The following is a 19,387-nucleotide window of genomic DNA, read 5'->3' as shown; positions in this document are numbered from 1 at the left end:
CCTCACCCCCTCCGCCCACCTGTGTGTTTGGGGGGTGGTTAGTGTGAGTATGATGCTGCAGTCCCCCCCCCCCCCCCCCCCCGCAAAAGCGCGTTCTAGTTTGGCCCATAAATCCAGGACAATGAGATTTAAAAATCATGCTATATTGTGAATTCTTGTGTGAATGTTATTTGGACCCTTAGGCTAATTAAAAATGTTAAATATTTTCTAAAGAAACGGATAACAGTTCTGTACTCCCCCAACATGGGGAACATGTTTCCTGCATCTACCCTGTCCAATCTCTCACTCATTTTATATGATTCTATAAGATACCCACTCATCCTTCTGAATTCCAGTGAATACAAACCCAGTCAACCCATTCTTTCAACATATGTCAGTCCCGCCATCATCATCATTTCCTGAGAAGGCTGGCATTTTCTTTCATTATTGATAACACAACATGAATTCTGAAGAATTCCGAAGAACACAGTCAGGTCAGGAAAAACTTGCTTTATTTGTTAGGCAAGGCTCAAATGCGTCAAGACTTTCTTTTAAAAAAAACTTTAAAATGCTTTTAAGTGTTTGGGCCAGTGGCAGCCAGCTGGTACTGTGAGCCGTCGGCTGTGTGCAGCTTGGCTCACTTTTGCATTTTCACTTGGGTACAGTATGAATGAGAAGATGCTGGTACAGAAGGTTAAGGGGGACTTGATAGAGGTCTTTAAAATGATGAGAGGGTTAGACAGAGTTTACGTGGATAAGCTTTTCCCACTGAGAGTAGGGAAGATTCAAACAAGGGGACATGACTTGAAAATTAAGGGACAGAAGTTTAGGGGTAACATGAGGAGGAACTTCTTTACTCAGAGAGTGGTGGCTGTGTGGAATGAGCTTCCAGTGAAGGTGGTGGAGGCAGGTTGGTTTTTATCATTTAAAAATAAATTGGATAGTTATATGGACGGGAAAGGAATGGAGGGTTATGGTCTGAACGCAGGTATATGGGACTAGGGGAGAATACGTGTTCGGCACGGACTAGAAGGGTCGAGATGGCCTGTTTCCGTGCTGTAATTGTTATATGGTTATATGTTGCTTGTCTGCTCCTCGACAAGGCCAAGGAGGGCTATATTAGGAACACTTGGCCGACCCGCTAGTTCTACCAGGACTTTGGAGGGGGAATGGCCAGGCAACGTGTTGGGTCTGGACATTTCTAACGGACAGGGGAAAAAACGCTCACCGCTGTGTGTACGCCGGTGCTGCCACAGGCTGGATATGCAGGTGAAACCCTTGCCACACTCAGCGCACACAAAGGGTCTCTCCGGTGTGTATTCCGTAGCCCCCATGCAAAGGGTCTCTCCGCTGGTGCACCCGTAGCCCCCATGCTCTCTTGTCACAGTGGGAGCAGCTACTCGCCGGCGTGGGTCCGCCGGTGCTGCCGCAACCCCCGTGAGCTGTCAAACTGCTCACCGCAGTACGGGCAGTCGTAGGGTGGGCCACTGGTGTGCACGCGCTGGTGAGACAGGGCGTGGGAGGCCTTGGCAAAGCGCTCTCCACTCACCGGCCTGGGACCGGATGGTCGCAGGCGTGCAGCCGCTGGTGGGACAGCAGATAGGTGGAACTGGTGAAGCCCTTTCCGCACTGGGCGCAGGTGAAGGGGCGCTCGCCTGTGCGGGCGCGCTGGTGCAACAGCAGGTTGCAGGAGTGGGTGAAGCCCTTGCCGCATTGAGCGCAGGTGCAGGGGCGCTCGCTAGTGTGGTTGCGCTGGTGCACCAGCAGGTTGCTGGAGGCGGTGAAGCCCTTGCCACACTGGGCGCAGGTGTAGGGACGCTCGCCGGTGTGGGTGCGCTGGTGCACCAGCAGGCTGACGGACTGGGTGAAGCCCTTGCCGCAGTGAGCGCAGGTGTAGGGGCGCTCGCCGGTGTGGGTGCGCTGGTGCACCACCAGGTTGCTGGACTGGGTGAAGCCCTTGCCGCAGTCGTTGCAGGTGTAGGGTCGTTCGCCAGTGTGCAGGCGCCTGTGCTGCTTAAGCTCTGGCGACGACTTGAAGCATTTGCCGCAGTTGGAGCAGGTGAAGGGCCGCTCGCTGCTGTGCACCCGGCAGTGATCCCGCAGCCCCGACAACTGGGCAAAGTTCTTGCCGCATGTGGAACAGCAATAGGGCTTCTCGCCCGTGTGCACCCGCCAGTGTCTCTTCAGGTGATTCGCCGTCTTGAAGCTCTTGCCGCATGCAGAGCAGGTGGAGGGCCTCTCGACGGAGTGCACGAGGTTGTGCCGCTGCAGTTTGTTGTAGCTGGCGAAACTCTTGCCGCACTCCGAGCAGTTGAAGGGGCGTTCTCCCGTGTGCACCCGCCAGTGGATCTCCAGCTCGCTCGGGCACCGCCAGGCCTTGCCACACACGTCGCACTCATAACGCTTCTCCTTGTTGTGTCCCGTCATGTTGTCCTCCATTGAAGCTCAGCCCGCACAACGAGCAGATGGGGGAAGGGACTCACTGGCACCCTTGCCGCCCTCAATAGTCGCTCACGTCCCCGTCAATCCGTCCACAGCAACGGCTCCTAAACCCTGCAGGAGGGGAACACAGGGTGTCAACAAGCTGGCAAACAGAACATTACTAGCACATATTGGGTGCTTTTATGGCGGAGGAAACCGTTACATAATTCTGCGAGGGGCACAGGTGCAGCGGTACAGTTGCTGCCTCACCGCCAGAGACCCGGGCTCGATCCTGACTACGGGTGCTGTCTGTGTGGAGTTTGTACGTTCTCCCTTTGACCTGCGTGAATTTTGAGGAGGCGTGACCGGCGCGGCCTCCTCAAAATTGCTAAATTGTCCCCAATGTGCAAAGGATAGTGCTAGTGTACGGGGTGATCGCTGGTCGGCGCGGAGTCCATGGACCGAAAGACCTGTTGTTTCCGCGCTGCATCTCTAACTAAACTAAGGGTGTCGACCTCAAACGCAACCCATTCCTTCTCTCCACAGATGCTGCCTGACCCGCTGAGTTACTCCAGCACTTTGTCATAGAGTGATACAGCGTTGGAAAGAGACCCTTCAGCCCATCTCAAACCCACACTCCCAGATCCCTCGGCCCCACACATTCCCCCAGCGCCCCGCCACTAACAGTGAAGATTCTGCCCTGATTTGACTTCCTAAACTGCAACACCCTCCCTACCCTTAAACAATGTGACCTCCTCCCTGCCCCTTACCCCGCCGTCTCCTGCTCCTTGCCCCCTTTGCTCCCTCCCCCTCCTCCCGACCCTCAAACAGTGTGAACCCACCCCCACCTGGCTCCCTACCCTCTTCCATGACTCACTTGACCCCTCTCTCCCACCCCCCCCTCATTTCCCTGCCCCCATTCATCCCCCTCGGCACCAAACCCACTCCACCTTGAATCTCTCCCCTCCCTTTGTTCCCAGCTTCCCCCCCCGCTACTAACTACACCTCTTTTCCAACCCCCAGACTCTCACCCCCTCCCCCGAACTGTCTCCTCTCTCTCTCTCTCTCTCTGTGAACCTCTCCCCTTATTCCTGCCCCTCTCAGCCCCCACCGCTCAGATATCTCCCCCTCTCCCCTCCAAACTCTCTCTCCTCAACTCCCCCCTCTCTATCTCTTCCTCCCTTCTCTCTCCACCCATCGATCTCTCTCACTCTGCCCCTCTCTCTCTCCCCCTCTCTCTCTCCACCCCTCCCTCTCTCTCCTCAATCCCTCTCTCTCCCTCCCCACACTCTCTCCACCCCTCTCGCTCCCTTTCCACCACTCTCTTTACTCAATCCCTCTCTCTCCATCCCCTATCTCCCTCCCTATATCTCTCTCTTGGTCTCTCTCTCTCTCCCTCCCTCTCTCTCCCCACCCCCCCCCTCTCTCTCTCTCTCTCTCTCTCTCTCTCTCTCTCTCTCTCTCTCTCTCTCTCTCTCTCTCTCGTTCTATCCCTATCCCTCCTCTTTTTCTCCCCCTCTTTCTCTCTCCCTCTCTCTCTATTTTCCTTCCTCTCTCCCTCCCTCTCCCTCTCTGTGTGTCTCTCTTTCCCTCCCTCCCTCTCCCTCCATCTCTCTCCCTCTCCCTCTCCCTCTCTCTCTTTCTCTCTCTCCCACTCTCTCCCTCTTTCTCTCTCTCTCTCTCTCCCTCTCTCTATTTTCAATTTAAAAACTTTATTGGCATGACAAAAAAACATTGTTATATTGCCAAAGTATAAAACATGACATACATGTTTAAAATGCATAAGTATAAATACAAGTCTACAGTGCATGGATAGATATGTCCCTATACATAAACTTGCAATAGGCCTATAGCCCTTTATTGATGCTACACGTTCTTGTAGCTGTAAGCAGTACAACACAATAGCAAGTTTAGCAATTCAATATTAATTTCTTAGTGTTAGTTAATGTCAATTAGTGTGTACGTACATATGTTGGTCATTCACCGTCTCTCAGGTTATGGCATGCTGTTACGTATTGTGCACCAAGGTGTGCCGTATTTCCTTCGCCAAGGATTATTCTTAGTTTTGATGTATCATCTAGTTCTTTAAAATCAGGGGTTGCCACACTGAGTTTGTCAAAGTATGCTTTCCTTGTTTTGTCACATTTATTGCATTTTCGGAGGAAGTGCACCTCTGTTTCAAACTTATCTGTCAAACAGTGGCCGCATATTCTGTTTTCTCTTGGTTGCCAGAATCTCTTCTGTCTTCCTGTCTTTCTCTTCTGTCAACTTCCAAATAATGGTCACTTAACCTGTATTTGGTGAGGGTCTGTCTCTGCTTTATGTCTCTAACAGTTGAGAGATAGTCTGCCAATTTAAAGTCACTTTTTAGGGAACGGTAACATTTTAATGTGCTTTGGCTTTTGGTTTCTTTATCCCAATGTTCCAAATACGTTTCTTTACATTGTTTGATAATTTGGTTCACTCTAACTGGTGATTGGGGGTCAGTATTGATCTGAGGCCAGTCAGGGTTTAACTGGATAGGGTTTAACTGAATAGGGGTAGTTAGTCTCAGTACCAACTGACACAGGGAACTCTTTTCTGGGTTCCCGTCTCTCTCTCTCCCTCTCTCTCCCTCTCCCCTTATCGTTCTCTCTTTCTCCCTCCCTCTCCCTCTTTCCCGCCCCTCTCTGTTTTTATCTCTCCGCTCTCTCCTCACACCATCTTTCTCTCTCTCTCTCTCTCTCTCTCTCTCTCTCTCTTGTTCTCCTCTATTTTTCTCCCCCTCTCACTCTCTCTCTCTCTCTTTTGTTCTCTCCCCTCCCCCCTCTCTCTCTCTTTCCCCCTCTCTCTCTTTCTCTCTCCCTCTCCGTCCAGTGCGGGTCGGCTCCATCTTGGCCGAGACAGAGGCGTCATTTCTGGTCTGAGGCCGCCCCGCTCAAAGTTTATAGAGTATGGCATGAGCCCGGAAATGACGTCGCGGACAGCCCCGGCCCGTTGCCATCAGCCCGGAAATGACACCTTTGTTCGGGCCAAGATGGAGCCGACCCGCACTGGACGGTGAGAGAGAGGGAGTGAGAAAGAGAGTGAGATGGAGGGAAAGAGAGAGGGAGGGAAAGAGGGAGAGTGTTAGGCACTTTCCCCCCCCCTGGTGAATGCTATGTACTTACTTCTCTGTTTCTATCCCAAGTACAGGCCTCGTGGCTGTGAGTGGAATCGAGGGGTTAAAGGCTCCTGTACCCGATTGGCCAAGCTGCGTCAGGTGACGGGTGACTCATCTGGAGTATAAAGACCAGAGCTTCCCAGAATTCTTGCTCTTCGTCGTGGACTCTGACTGAAGCAGTCTGTTGGTGGGGGCCGAGGCAGCCTGACCACATGGCATAGAACTTTGTGTATTTTCACCATTCCTTGTTGATAGATATTGTATTGGGACGGATAAGGGCTGACCTTAGAGTTTACATGTATTTTGGTTTCAGGGTTGTATCTCTTTGGGCAAGTTTTGGAATCTCCGGTTCGACGGCCCATGGTGTGGTTGGCTGGAGCATTGTTAAATTGTTTGTCGGTTTATCCATATCCCTGACTGGGTTGTTTATATCAGGTTTGAGTTTTGGGTTCAAATGAATTATTAAAACTGTTTTTTGAACCTGACCCTGGTTTTTGACTTGTGTTACGTGGCTCTGAAGTACTTGCATTCGGGAGTCGTAACAGAGAGGAAGGGAGAGGGAGAAAAAGAGAGGGGGAGAGGGAGGGAACAAGAGAGAGGTAGATAGATAGATAGAAAGAGGGGGAGAGAGAGAAAGATGGTGCGAGGAGAGGGGAGAGATATAAACAGAGAGAGATAGGGGCGGGAGAAAGAGAGAGAGAGGGAGGGAGGGAGAAAGAGATACAAAGAGAGAGAGAAAGAGGGAGAGAGAGAGTGGAAGAGAGGGAAAGAGACAGAGATAGATTGAGTAGAGAGAGATGGATAGAGAGAGGGAGAGAGAGAGGGTAGGAAGAGAGAGGGAAAGAGAGACAGAGAGAGAGAGAAGGGAGGGAGAGAGCGGGAGAGAGAGTGTGGGGACGGAGATAGGAGGGGGAGAGAGAGATAGGTGTGGTGGAGAGAGATGGATTGAGTAGAGAGAGCGAGAGAGGGTAGAGACAGAGAGGGAGAGAGAGAGGGGCAGAGGTATAGAAGGGTGGAGAGATAAGGAAGGGAGAGACAGAGAGGATGGGAGTTGTGGAAAGAGAGTTAGGAAGGGAGAGAGATGTCTGAGCGGTGGGGGCTGAGAGGGCAGGAATAAGGGGAGAGGTTCAGAGAGAGAGAGGAGAGTCCGCGGTAGGGAGGGAGGGGGTGAGAATCTGGGGGTTGGAAAAAGGGGCGAAGTGAGTAGCGGGGGGGGGGGAAACAGGGAACAAAGGGAGGGGGAGGGATTCAAGGGGAGTGGGTTTGGTGCCGAGGGGGATGAATCGGTGGGCAGGGAACGGGGGGGGCGGGAGTCCTCTCCCCACCCCCTCCAGTTTAAATTCAATTTGGAATATTTTGGATGACTAAGAAACCAAGAACCCAGAGAAAGGGGTCAAGTGAGCCATGGAAGGGGGTAGGGAGCCTGGTGGGGGTTCACACTGTGTGGGGAAGGGGAGGGAGCAAAGGGGGGTAAGGAGCAGGAGGCGGCAGGGGTAAGGGGCAGGGAGCTACAGGAAGGAGGTCACATTGTTTGGGGGTGGGGAGGGTGTTGCAGTTTAGGAAGTCAAACCAGGGCAGTGTCTTCACTGTGAATGGCGGGGCGCTGGGGCAATAGACAAAGGACAATAGGTGCAGGAGGAGGCCATTCGGCCCTTTGAGCCAGCACCGCCATTCAATGTGATCATGGCTGATCATTCCAAATCAGTACCCCGTTCCTGCCTTCGCCCCATACCTCTTGACTCCGCGATCTTTGAGAGCCCTATCTATCTCTCTCTTGAAAGTATCCACAGAACAGGCCTCCACCGCCCTCTGAGGCAGATAATTCCACAGACTCACAACTCTCTGTGAGAAAAGGTGTTTCCTTGTCTCTGTTCTGAATGGCTTAACCCATATTCTTAAACTGTGTGGCCCCCGGTTGGGGACTCCTCCAACATCGGGAACATGTTTCCTGCCTCTAGCGTGTCCAAACCCTTAACAATCTTATATGGTTCAATAAGATGCCCTCTCATCCTTCTAAACTCCAGAGTGTACAAGCCCAGCCGCTCCATTCTCTCAGCATATGACAGCAGGGCTCTCGCTTAACTTTTTTTCCCTGTTGCCAGCCGGGCAACCTTGGCAGCTTTTTAGGTTGTCATTTAAGATGGCTTGCATGATGCCACAATGACATGCAGCAAAATTATAAGACAGTATCTCAACTCTTTTTACATATTGCAATTAATGCAATTTCTATTAGTTCTTTCCACTTTCAAACAAAAATGTGGTTGGATTATTGAGCGTATGATCAACCTGTGTCAATAAATCCTGGACCATGCTAACGTATATGCGTACGTATAGTTGTGAATGTTGCTGATTAAATAACTACAGTGGTGATACTCCATATTAAGAGCCGTTAAAATGAATTCTCTAATTACATGACAACGGTAGCAACTGTGGGAGAGACAGAGAGATGGAGAGGGGAAGGGGGAGGGGGAGGGGGAGGGGGAGGGGGAGGGAGAGGGAGAGGGAGAGGGAGAGGGAGAGGGAGAGGGAGAGGGAGAGGGAGAGGGAGAGGGAGAGGGAGAGGGAGAGGGAGAGGGAGAGGGAGGGAGAGAGAGAGAGAGAGAGAGAGAGAGAGAGAGAGAGAGAGAGAGAGAGAGAGAGAGAGAGAGAGAGAGAGAGAGAAAATGAATTCTCCAATAACATGTCAACGGCAGCAACTGCGGGAGAGAGGGATGGAGAGGGAGAGAGATGGAGAGGGGGAGGGGGAGGTGGAGGGGGAGAGGGAGAGAGAAAATGAATTCTCTAATAACATGTCAACGGTAGCAACTGCGGGAGAGGGAGAGAGAGAGAGGGGGAGGGAGAGGGTGAGGGAGAGGGAGAGAGAGAGAGAGAGAAAAAAAGGGGTACGAGGTGGGGAGGAAGGAAGGTCAGCGCTCCTCGGACATCGCCCGCTGCCTTGGCCGTTGGGAATTCCTCCCCACCGCCTCCCTCCTCCGTCAGCCAACGGTGCCGAGTGGTGCAGCTCAAAGATCCTATAGCTATAGTATATTTGGTGCAGCTGCTTCAGAAGTGTCGGAGCGAATGACGGGTCCCGCGCAGCGGCAGCGGCTCCATTACCAACCCCTCCCTGATAGCGGCCGCTGCTTGCAAACCCGCTAACGGGATAACCGCTTTCAAAACAAACCCTCCCGCACACCGAGGCCTGTCTCTCCTCGGCGTGCGGGAGGGTTTTCTTTAAAGCGCCGGGTAGTAGCTTTGCAAGCAGCGGCGCTATCAGGGCGGGAGGAGGAGGAGATGAAGCCGCTATCGCTGCCGCTGCTGTCGCTGTGCGGGACCAGTCATTCGCTGCGACCCTTCGTCACCACGCACCTAGTATCTTTCTCACGCAATACAGTCGTCGCCGCCGACACAAAACGTCGCGTTCCTTGTCTCCATAGATGCTGCCTGACCCGCGGAGTTACTCCAGTTGTTTGTGTCTATCTTCGCTACAAACCAGTATCTGGTTGCCAAGCAGGGCAAAATTACTCAGCGTTTAGTTGCTCGGCGGTGCATTGAGTGGTCAATGGCACCCGGGCAACCGTTAATATCGAGCCCTGTACATTAATAAATTTGATAAATCCGGACCAAACGGGGTTTATACCTAAAAGACAATCATCTAACAATTTGAGACGCCTTTTTAATTTAATGTATGCATACAAAATGGAAAAGGAAGACTTATCAGTTATATCTCTGGATGCAGAGAAAGCATTTGATCAGGTAGAATGTCAGTATTTATACAAAGTACTCCAAAAATTTAATATGAGAGAGAATTTTATCAGATGGGTTAAATTACTATATGATAAACCAATGGCAAGAATACTAACTAATAATATGTTATCTCCAAAATTTCAATTATCGAGGGGCAATAGGCAGGGTTGTGTTTTATCACCCCTGCTATTTGCACTTTGCTATATTTGCTATAGAGCTGCTTGCTGAAAGGATAAGAAGGCATCCAGATATTCAGGGATATAATACTAAAGATACTAGTAATAAAATATCACGTTATGCAGATGATATACTTTTATATATTACAAACTCCCAAACAAGCATCCCGAATCTATTAAATCTAATAGAGGAATTTGGCTCTTTCTCCGGTTATAGAATAAATTGGAATAAAAGTGAAATTATGCCATTAAAACCCCAGAAAGCGAATCACCTATTAAAATTCCATTTAAAATTGCAACGGAAACATTTAAGTATTTGGGTATTCAAGTTACTAGAAGATATAAATTTAACGCCAATTTTATACCATTATTAAATAAATTTGATGCCCTGATTAAATTTTGGAGAACGCTCCCACTATCATTAATCGGCAGAATAAACGCTATAAAAATGATAGCGCTACCACAAATAATATATTTATTCCAATCTATACCAATATATATACCAAAACACTTTTTAAACAAATTAGACTCAAATATTTCTAATTTTATTTGGGAATATAAAGCACATAGAATTAAAATAAATCACTTGTGCAAACCCAAAGAGGTGGGGGGATTTGCACTACCTAATTAACTATACTATTATTGGGCAGTATATATTAAGAATATAATTTATTGGTTGGATAGTTCTGCTCAACAGTTGGAATGGATAAGAATGATAAGAAGAGGATTGCGTCCTCTACGATTTAGGATGATCATCTTTTCCCCAATAAAGCTGAATAATATGTTATATAAGAAGAATCCAATTATACAAAATACAATACGAATCTGGAAACAAATAAAATTAACTTTAAAATTAAGAAACTTATCAGTGCTAACACCAATAGTGAATAACCCAGTATTTAAACCATCTGGTATGGATAAAACATATAAACCATGGGAAAGAGTGGGAATTAAAAAGGTAGGTGATTGGTATGAATTGTGAAATCTATTATCATTCCAACAATTAAAATCAAAATTTAAATTGAATAACAATCAATATTTTAAATACCTACAGGTATGTGATTTTATGAAGAAATATATACCAAGATTCCAAAGTATAATTTTAGACCCACTGGAAGAAGTAATGAATATCAAGGTGGAGTAAAAAGAAATAATATCATACTTGTATAACAGTATTTTAAACATAGAATTACCATCAACAGTGGCAATTAGAGAAGATTGGGAAAAATAATTAATGACAAAAATCTCAAAAGAAACATGGGAAAAATATTTGATACATATACATAAATGTTCGATCAACACTAGGCATAATTTAATTCAATTTAAAATATTACATAGATTATATTATTCCAAAACTAGGTTGAATAAATGTTATCCAAATATTTCTCCCATTTGTGATAAATGTCTTTCTCAAAATGCCAATATTATACACTCATTTGTCTCTTGTACAAAACTTTATACATTTTGGTGTGACATATTTGATATATTCTCAAAGCTATTTAAGACAAAAATGGAACCTAATATTGAAATGATTATATTTGGGGTAAGTGGAGATGGGAACAAATTAAATACACACCAAAACTCATTTTTCAATTATGGGTTAATAACAGCAAAAAAACATACTTAAATTTTGGAAAAATGCTAATATACCAACATTTAAAATGTAGATTAGTAATATGCTGGACACAGCACATTTGGAAGAAATGAGACTCCTCCTAATAGACAAACAGGACCAATTCTTAAGGAGTTGGTCCCCATTTATTGATTTCTTGGATTCATGTGGTGACATAGTATCATGAAAACTAAAAGTTTCAGGTATGGGTGAAAGATGATTTAGACTATAAAAAATTCATCTCCTTGTTGCGACTGAATAATCTCCCTCTGCTTTCCTTATTTTTTTTTCACTTTTTCTTTATCTGTTTCTCACTCACGTTCACTAGTCTATTCTTCACTTTTCACAACCTCTTTTTCGTCTCTCTTTTCTTACTTCTCTCTTTAAAAAAAAGGAAGTTGTACAGAGAATGTAATATGTTAACATAATTTTTGTACCAATGCATTGTACTCACTTCTAATAAATAAAATTTTAAAAAACAACAAAAAAATTTTTTTCTTAAATGTTGGGAAGGTCCCTGCCTCAACTACCTCCTCTGGCAGCTTGTTCAATACACCCATCACCCTTTGTGTGGATAAAGTTACCCCTTAAAAAGTTACCTCTTAAAAATACTCCCTACAAAAAGCATTGAAATCATACTTCTACGATGCACTATAACATGATTTTAATACATCAAATTTCAAAATGTTCCTACCCTGGGAGGGGGGACCCTTCTTCCACACCCTCTCCCCACTCGGTTGCCCCACTCCCTCACCAAGTACCCCCAAGGCCAGTGATCAAAAACGCTCCACGGAGAACACTGCCAGATGTGAGCGGGGAACTGAAGCCAGTTGTCCGTGATGTCTGGATCCCAATGCTCAGCGCTTCATGTTTCGGAGTTGGCTAATGTTATAGATTTGTAATTAGCCTAATTTGTAATTAGTTGACAAAACCTTAATTTATTAATCCGGAATATCCAGGGGGATGGGATAAGTGTAATATTAAATGACATGCAAGGCGTCAGGCTGTCTGTCACAACATACAGCCCTGATAACCTATTATTTCCTTCAGTTAAATATTGGGAAGTTAACACTATTGTCATTTGCCACTCAATTAGTATGTTTGTTTACCTCACTGACTATTTCTAACCCCCCCCCCCCCCAATTCCTTTGACAGGTTGAATAGAAATGTTCCCAATCTCGTTGCTTTGTTAATTGAACACGTAGATGAACATCCTCAAGGAGTGTAATCAGATGGAAACTGATTCAGATGCGATGTTTAAGAACTTGTTGAAAGAAGGGGTATATTTTAAAGGAGTGACATAGATACTTGCAGGGGAATGTGTGAGGAGATTATTATTTGTCTTTAGTTTTAGCTTGAACCAGGACATCTGAAGATTCAAAGTTTAATATGGTAATTGTGTTGATACTGACCACAACCAACCACGTAATGAATATCATCCATTTCAGAGGCTTTACATTTATGCCATTTAAACTTCACTTGGATTTCAATCACTTCAATGTAAAAGTAATTGGGAACGGGGTGCATTGGAAAAAACTTTGCCCTCGGTACATATTAACTGTAATACAATAATGTGTGCATGTTGGTAGGTGCAATCAAAACAAAGATCTTTTTATCATTGTTGTGTTATGAATACCACAGAAAATATTATGTACTCTCAAGATCACATTTAATAGAATAATATTGCTTAAATATATAGTTATTGACCTTGGCATTTCGGAAAAGTCCCAGCTGAGAGGAAGACAGCAAAATACTGAAAATATTGGGGGTGAAAATGACTTCAGGACAGTTTGTTACGGAAATGAAAGAAATGGTATCAGAATACTTATACATCTGAGTAAGTATAAATTTATGGATGGGAATTGTGTTCAACCAATTGATGACTTCTTTGACAAAGTAACTAGCATGTTAGATAACAAGAAAACTAATAAATGTAGCAAATTTTGTTATCCATAATTTGGTCTGTGAAGTGCCCCATAAAGGATTACTGCATTAGATAAGCATCTGTGGACTTGAACGTAATAGGTTAAGTCCAGGGGGTCAGATATGGGGCTTTATGTGTGGGCCAGATATATTGTCAGTGCAGAGGGGCTCGGAGCAAGGCCAACTTTGCATTGAGAGTCTGGAATAGTACTGGATGTGCAGTCAAACCTGGGACCAGGGGGTGTGTTCAGCACTGGGAACCTAAGCAGGTAAGCAGCTATGATCAGGGTAGAATAGGGGGGGGGCAGGTGTAAGGCTGGACTCAGAGTCAGGAATGAGAGAAGGTTTTTGCAACTGGAGTCAGGGTCAGGAGTAATACCAGGTGTGCAGTGAGACCCAGGTTGGTCAACATGGGCCAAGTGTTTGATTATAATCTGATTTCCATACATGAATATACTCAGATCATTCATGTGCTGCACCTGTTGATCAGAGCCTGGGCTAAACTGTGGGATGTAATTAGGAATGTATTTTACTCTAACCTTCTTCATAGCTAATCCAATTTAAAATATATATATTGCATTCAAGTGTAAGTTAAAAGACTCGTTACAGTATGCACCATATTGCACAATTTCAAGCTGAAAAATGCAAAAGCCCTGTACTAATGGAAGGGGACACACCCTCCTATGGGAGATTTTATGGAGGACCAGGTAAAAGAAAGTAGTTTATTTTTATGTATAAAAGTGTTTCTTAAGATGTATTTAATTCACATTTTAAGTTGCGAACGGCGATTTTTCCCCCCGAAGAACAGGCAGTGTTTTTGCTGCAGATATGGGGGACTAAAATCACCGCATCCTGAACGTTCCAAATGGTCCCGTTCCAGAAAATCCCACTCGCAAGCTGATTTAAATGGCCATTAATTTACAGGTATTAAACATTAAATTCCTTCCATTTGGCCTATAAACCCATGACAATGAGATTTAAAAATTATGTTATATTCTGAATTCTTGTGTGAATGTTATTTGGACACTTAGGCTATTTAAAAATGTTAATCTATTCTTAAGAAATGGATAGATGTTTAGATCTAGTAATTGAATTTTGTAATTAGCTACAATTAGATAACTAACTATGCTTTAATTTCAAGTCATCTAAGTAAGATTGTTTCATATTTGTTTCAGAATGCTTCAATCTATAATAACTGAAAATGTCTTTCAGTTCTCTTCAATTTTAATAAAGTTATGGGCTTTTGATAGTCCTCGATCACAGCTTTTGTGTTAAGTCGATGGAAAAGCAATAGGGAACAAGATGCCAATTTCCGAGTATGAAAATGGCCATAACCTTTTTTAGTACTGAAGATATGAAAGTGAATTAGGTGTCAAATTAAACTTCTTTTTATGCGTTATCTGATGGGATAAATTAAAGACTTGATTTTTTAAATCTCAAAATTTTGTAACATTGCTATAGGGAGGTTTCACGGCGGTCGGGTCACGACCCATGACCCGTACTGTTGCTACGCTACTCCAAATGGATTACACGCGATGAACTGCAGGTAGGCACTTACCATTGTTTCCAGCGTAGCGGGCCCATTAAAACCCCACCGCTGAAATTGTCAATTTTTGCCCTGTAAATAATTATGGAAATCGGGATAAGCGTGTGAGACATTTAGCATACTTCAGAATTCCAAATGTGAGGAGAAATTACGGTAGATAGAAGAGAGAGCTTAAAGGACAACAACAGCCAGAGTGCTGGGCGAACATTGGCCGTTTGCTCACTGCATTTCATCAACAGTAAGGCATTATTTGTATTTTTTCTTGATTCCTTTGGCATCTAAAAAGTTTCAGAAGTGATAAATCTGGCTGTAAATTTTTTTTAAATCGCCCATGGTTCTCGTGGGTTTTTACATACAAAATGAAAACGCATCTGAAGAAAAATTTACAGCCAGATTTATCATTTCTGAGAATTTTTAGATACCAAAGGAATCAAGAAAAAACACAAATAATGCCTTACCTGATAAAATGCAGTGAGCAAACGCGATAATCCCAATATTTTCAATGTTTACCAAGCACTTTAGGTGCTGAAGTCCCTTCAGTTCTCGCTTCTCTATACCTTCATTTCGCTTCACTTTTGGAATTCTAAAGTTGGGTACGATGTCTCTCACACTTACCCTGACTCCCACAAATTTTTTTCAGCACAAAAATTCAACATTTTGGTGGTTTTTAACAGGTAGGAAAGTACGCGTTTCTAGCATTAATAACATATACCGGAAGTGACGGATGTCTTCCAGTTGGATTTAGCGGCTCCGTGCGTCAAGCCCTATGACCCAGTGACCTTCCGTGCAACCCCCCTATACTGTTTGCACTCTCTATGACAAAGTCACTGCAGCATTTTACCTTCAGTGAGAATCAGGGTGCAGCCCTGTAGTCGCCACCGCCCAGTTGTTGATGCAGCTTCTCTTGTTTCCACCAAAGATCCAACTGACTAGATTGTGCTGGAAAGAACACACATACATGAATGTGATATAAATGTATATAATCATATAACACACACAATTATATTTCTTCTGATTTTTATGTCCAATGATGAACTTTATTTCAGACTAGACAGGGGACATTAAATAATAAGCATTGCAAACCTCCCCGCAACATCACACACACTAGGCCCTATCCCAACCCTCAACTCCCCCCCCCCCCCGGCACTCCCTCACCTCTCCCCACACTACAATGTATCCCCCCCCTCCTATGCTCCTCTCCCCGCTGCCCCGAGCCGCGCACCCCCCTCACACCGCCAAGGCCTCAGGCCTCCCCGCTGCCCCGGGCCACACCCCCTCTCCCCGCTGCCCCGGGCCACACAACCCCTCTCCCCGGGCCACACACCGCCTCTCCCCGCTGCCCCGGGCCACACACCCCCTCTCCCCGCTGCCCCGGGCCACACACCGCCTCTCCCCGCTGCCCCGGGCCACACCCCCCCTCTCCCCGGGCCACACACCCCCTCTCCCCGCTGCCCCGGGCCACACAACCCCTCTTCCCGGGCCACACACCCCCTCTCCCCGCTGCCCCGGGCCACACACCCCCTCTCCCCGCTGCCCCGTGCCCCCACCCCCCCTCTCCCCGGGCCACACCCCCCCTCTCCCCGCTGCCCCGGGCCACACAACCCCTCTTCCCGGGCCACACACCCCCTCTCCCCGCTGCCCCGGGCCACACACCCCCGCTGCCCCGGGCCACACACCCCCTCTCCCCGCTGCCCCGGGCCACACACCCCCTCTCCCCGCTGCCTCGGGCCACACCCCCTCTCCCCGCCGCCCCGGGCCACACACCCCCTCTCCCCGCTGCCTCGGGCCACACCCCCTCTCCCCGCTGCCCCGGGCCACACACCCCCTCTCCCCGGGCCACACACCCCCTCTCCCCACTGCCCCGGGCCGCTCACCCCCTCTCCCCGCCCAAGTCAAAGACCAAAGCGAAGATACGGGAGCGGAGGCGGAAACAAAGATCCGATCTTTGGCCGGAACAAGATGGTGGAGGCTGGTTGCTAAAATCACCATCAATCTGCCCATGACCGTAACTACGCGTTTGCGTGAGAGTTCTGCTTCTTCTTCTTCTATGTAGTTTTTTTTGGCGGTTGGCAACCAACTTTTTAGTGCATTACCGCCACCAACTGGTATGGAGTGTGGATCAAATAACATTATAACTTATATACTAATAAGCTATATCTTTCCAAACAAATTGGTTACCCTGAGAGTTTGATAGCACTTATATGAATTATTTTGTAAAATATCTATTAAATCAAATTGTACTTTTTCTTTTCTGAATCGTTCACTCATTTGTCTTCTTTCTTCCTCATACCTCTCACAATGTATAATGACATGCTCTATTGTCTCTTCTTGCCCACAGTATTCACATCTGCCTGTATTATGCTTGCCTATTATAAAAAGAGTACTGTTCAGACCAGTGTGTCCAAATCTGATTCTTGAAATTACTGTCTCCTCTTTTCTGTTTTTTCCTGCACATGTCATTTCTCCCACTTTCCTCTGGACTCTGTTGAACCACCGTCCTTTCCGCTCTTCCTCCCATTGCTTTTGCCATCTTTCCTTCAGTCTTTGCTTAATAATGTCTTTGATTTCAGTTTTACCTATGTTAATACTTAAATCAATCTTACTTCTTTTTGTTACCTCTTTTGCTCCCTTATCTGCCATTTTGTTTCCTCTAATGCCAATGTGTGCTGGTACCCATACAAATATGACTGTAAGCCCCATCATTTGAATTCTGAATAGTGTTTGTTGTATTTCAATCAAAATGTCTGGTCTACTGTCTGAATGGCTGTGCTGTAAACTCTTTATTGCTAAACTTGAATCTGAACAAATAACTGTCCTTAAATGCCTGGTATCCTCGACCCACTGTACCGCTAACAATATTGCAATCATTTCACCTGTGTATACTGAGACCTCATTATTGATCCTCTTCCATACTTTGATGTGAAATCCTGGTACAATAAATGCTACTCCTACTTTATCTACTGAATCTTTTGATGCATCTGTATAAATTTGGACAAAGCTGTAGTATCTGTCAATGTATTCCTGTATGATGAATGAATTATACATACGTTGTTTATCCTTGTTTTTCTGTTCTAATATTGTAAAGTCTACTGTTGCATCTGGAAGTATCCAAGGTGGAATTAAAGGTAATGGAACCGTTGGAACCACATTTAATTGTGCTATGCTGATTTGTAATGCTCTCTGGGTCACTGTCCTTCCAAAACTTGTTGTTTCCCTTCTCTCCTTTTCCCAGCATGGTTTGACAGTAACTTGTGCTGGGTGAAAGCAGTATCCTTCTCATCTCGAGAGGCATCTCCCCCATTTCAACCTGTAATGCTGCTGTAGGAGTTGTTTTTATTGCACCTGTACATATTCTCAATGCCTCATATTGAATGTTGTTTATTTTCTTGAGAAGTACTTGATGCGGACCCATACACCACACAACCATAATCTAACACAGATCTAATTAACCCAGTGTATTTATATAGCCTTCAAAGCTGTTCTATCTGCCCCCCAATCACATCCAACTAAACATCTCATTACATTAAGTATCTTCTTACATTTGTCCACTACTTTCTGAATATGAACCATCCATGTAATCCTCTCATCAAACTTGCGTGAAAGTTGACCATCTTGCTCTGCTGTATGATCTTTGATGTGACCTTGAGTGAGCATCAGGGTTTGGCCATGAAACGCCGCCCAGTTGTTGTTGTTGTTGTTGTTGCTGCAGCTTCTCTTGTCTCCACAGTCGCTGCCCGTCTGTCACTGGCTCTGTCCCTGTCACTGTCTCTGTCTCTGTCTCTGTCACTATCTCTGTGTCACTGTCACTGTCTCTGTCTCCGTCTCCGTCTCTGTCTCTGTCGCTGCGTCACAAGCGCCGCCGACATTTTGAATCCGCCTTCACGTCTAAAAACAAACCGCCATCTTGCAGCTGCCAATCGGCGGTGACGTCACGGCGCAGGGCGGGCGGGCAGGACGCCCCCAACCCCCACACCGTCTCACCCCCCCCCCCCCTCTTCACTCACGACATTCTCCTAACTCCATGCTTTCTCCTAAATGGCTGGAGGGAGCAATCACTTGAACTATATAATAATCTGCCACTATAAACCCCTCACCAACATGGCCGCCATCAAACCCCTCACAAAGATGGCCGCCGACTGCCGACCAATCAGCGGCGCCGACCTCACGAAGATGGCAGCCATCAAACCCCTCACAAAGATGGCCACCGGCTTCCGACCAATCAGCGGCGCCGACCTCACCAAGATGGCCGCCGGTCCCGCCCCGGGATCGAGTCTCCGCATCGACCGCATGAAAATGGCGGCGGAGAAGCGGCAGTTGGTGACGTCGCTGCGGACGGAGCTGAGGTAAATAATGTTGTAAATAAACCGGGTAAATGTGGGGGAGTTGAGGTCAATCTCCACATAAACTACACGTCTGGGGAATAAACCCGGTAAATCTGGTGTAAATAATGTTATAAACACACAGGACAGCGGAATAAACTGGGCTGTGAATTCGTTCCCAAAACATCCGACCATTACACAAGTTGGCATTTCATAAGAACCACATGATCATCAGGCTGCCTTTTAAACCCATGTCCATAAAGGTTTGAGTCTAACGGTTGTAGCTGTGCTATTGTTGCTTTTTGTTAATGTTTATTCTTGAAATAAAAACCATAATTCATTATGCTAAAAGAAAACAAAATGACAGAAAGGACCGTGACAAAATTACAATTCCATTGAATGAAGTAACAATTATAAAAGCATTACTGCAAAATTTATTAAACTAAGGCCACAGGTATCAGCTAAATGGCTAAATTATGACCAAAAAAAATCTCATGTGCAATAAAAATTAAAAGTAAATGCATAGGTAGTTAAGTTTGCTAC

At 46.1% G+C, this 19,387-nt stretch overlaps 1 protein-coding gene across 1 annotated transcript; it reads right to left on the bottom strand.

Annotated features, from left to right (window-relative positions):
* Window positions 1-1,509: 1,509 nt before the first annotated feature.
* LOC116969586 (zinc finger protein 239-like) lies at window positions 1,510-2,524 on the bottom strand. Its single transcript, XM_033016421.1, has one exon. The coding sequence runs from the start codon at window positions 2,416-2,418 to the stop codon at window positions 1,525-1,527; it is 894 nt and encodes a 297-aa protein (XP_032872312.1). The 5' UTR covers window positions 2,419-2,524; the 3' UTR covers window positions 1,510-1,524.
* Between the last annotated feature and the right edge of the window lie 16,863 nt (window positions 2,525-19,387).

This window comes from Amblyraja radiata, unplaced genomic scaffold (assembly GCF_010909765.2).
Source record: "Amblyraja radiata isolate CabotCenter1 unplaced genomic scaffold, sAmbRad1.1.pri S89, whole genome shotgun sequence".
NCBI classification, from domain to species: domain Eukaryota; kingdom Metazoa; phylum Chordata; class Chondrichthyes; order Rajiformes; family Rajidae; genus Amblyraja; species Amblyraja radiata.
The sequence above is the reverse complement of the archived record's forward strand: the minus strand, read 5'-3'. Positions and strand labels throughout refer to the sequence as shown.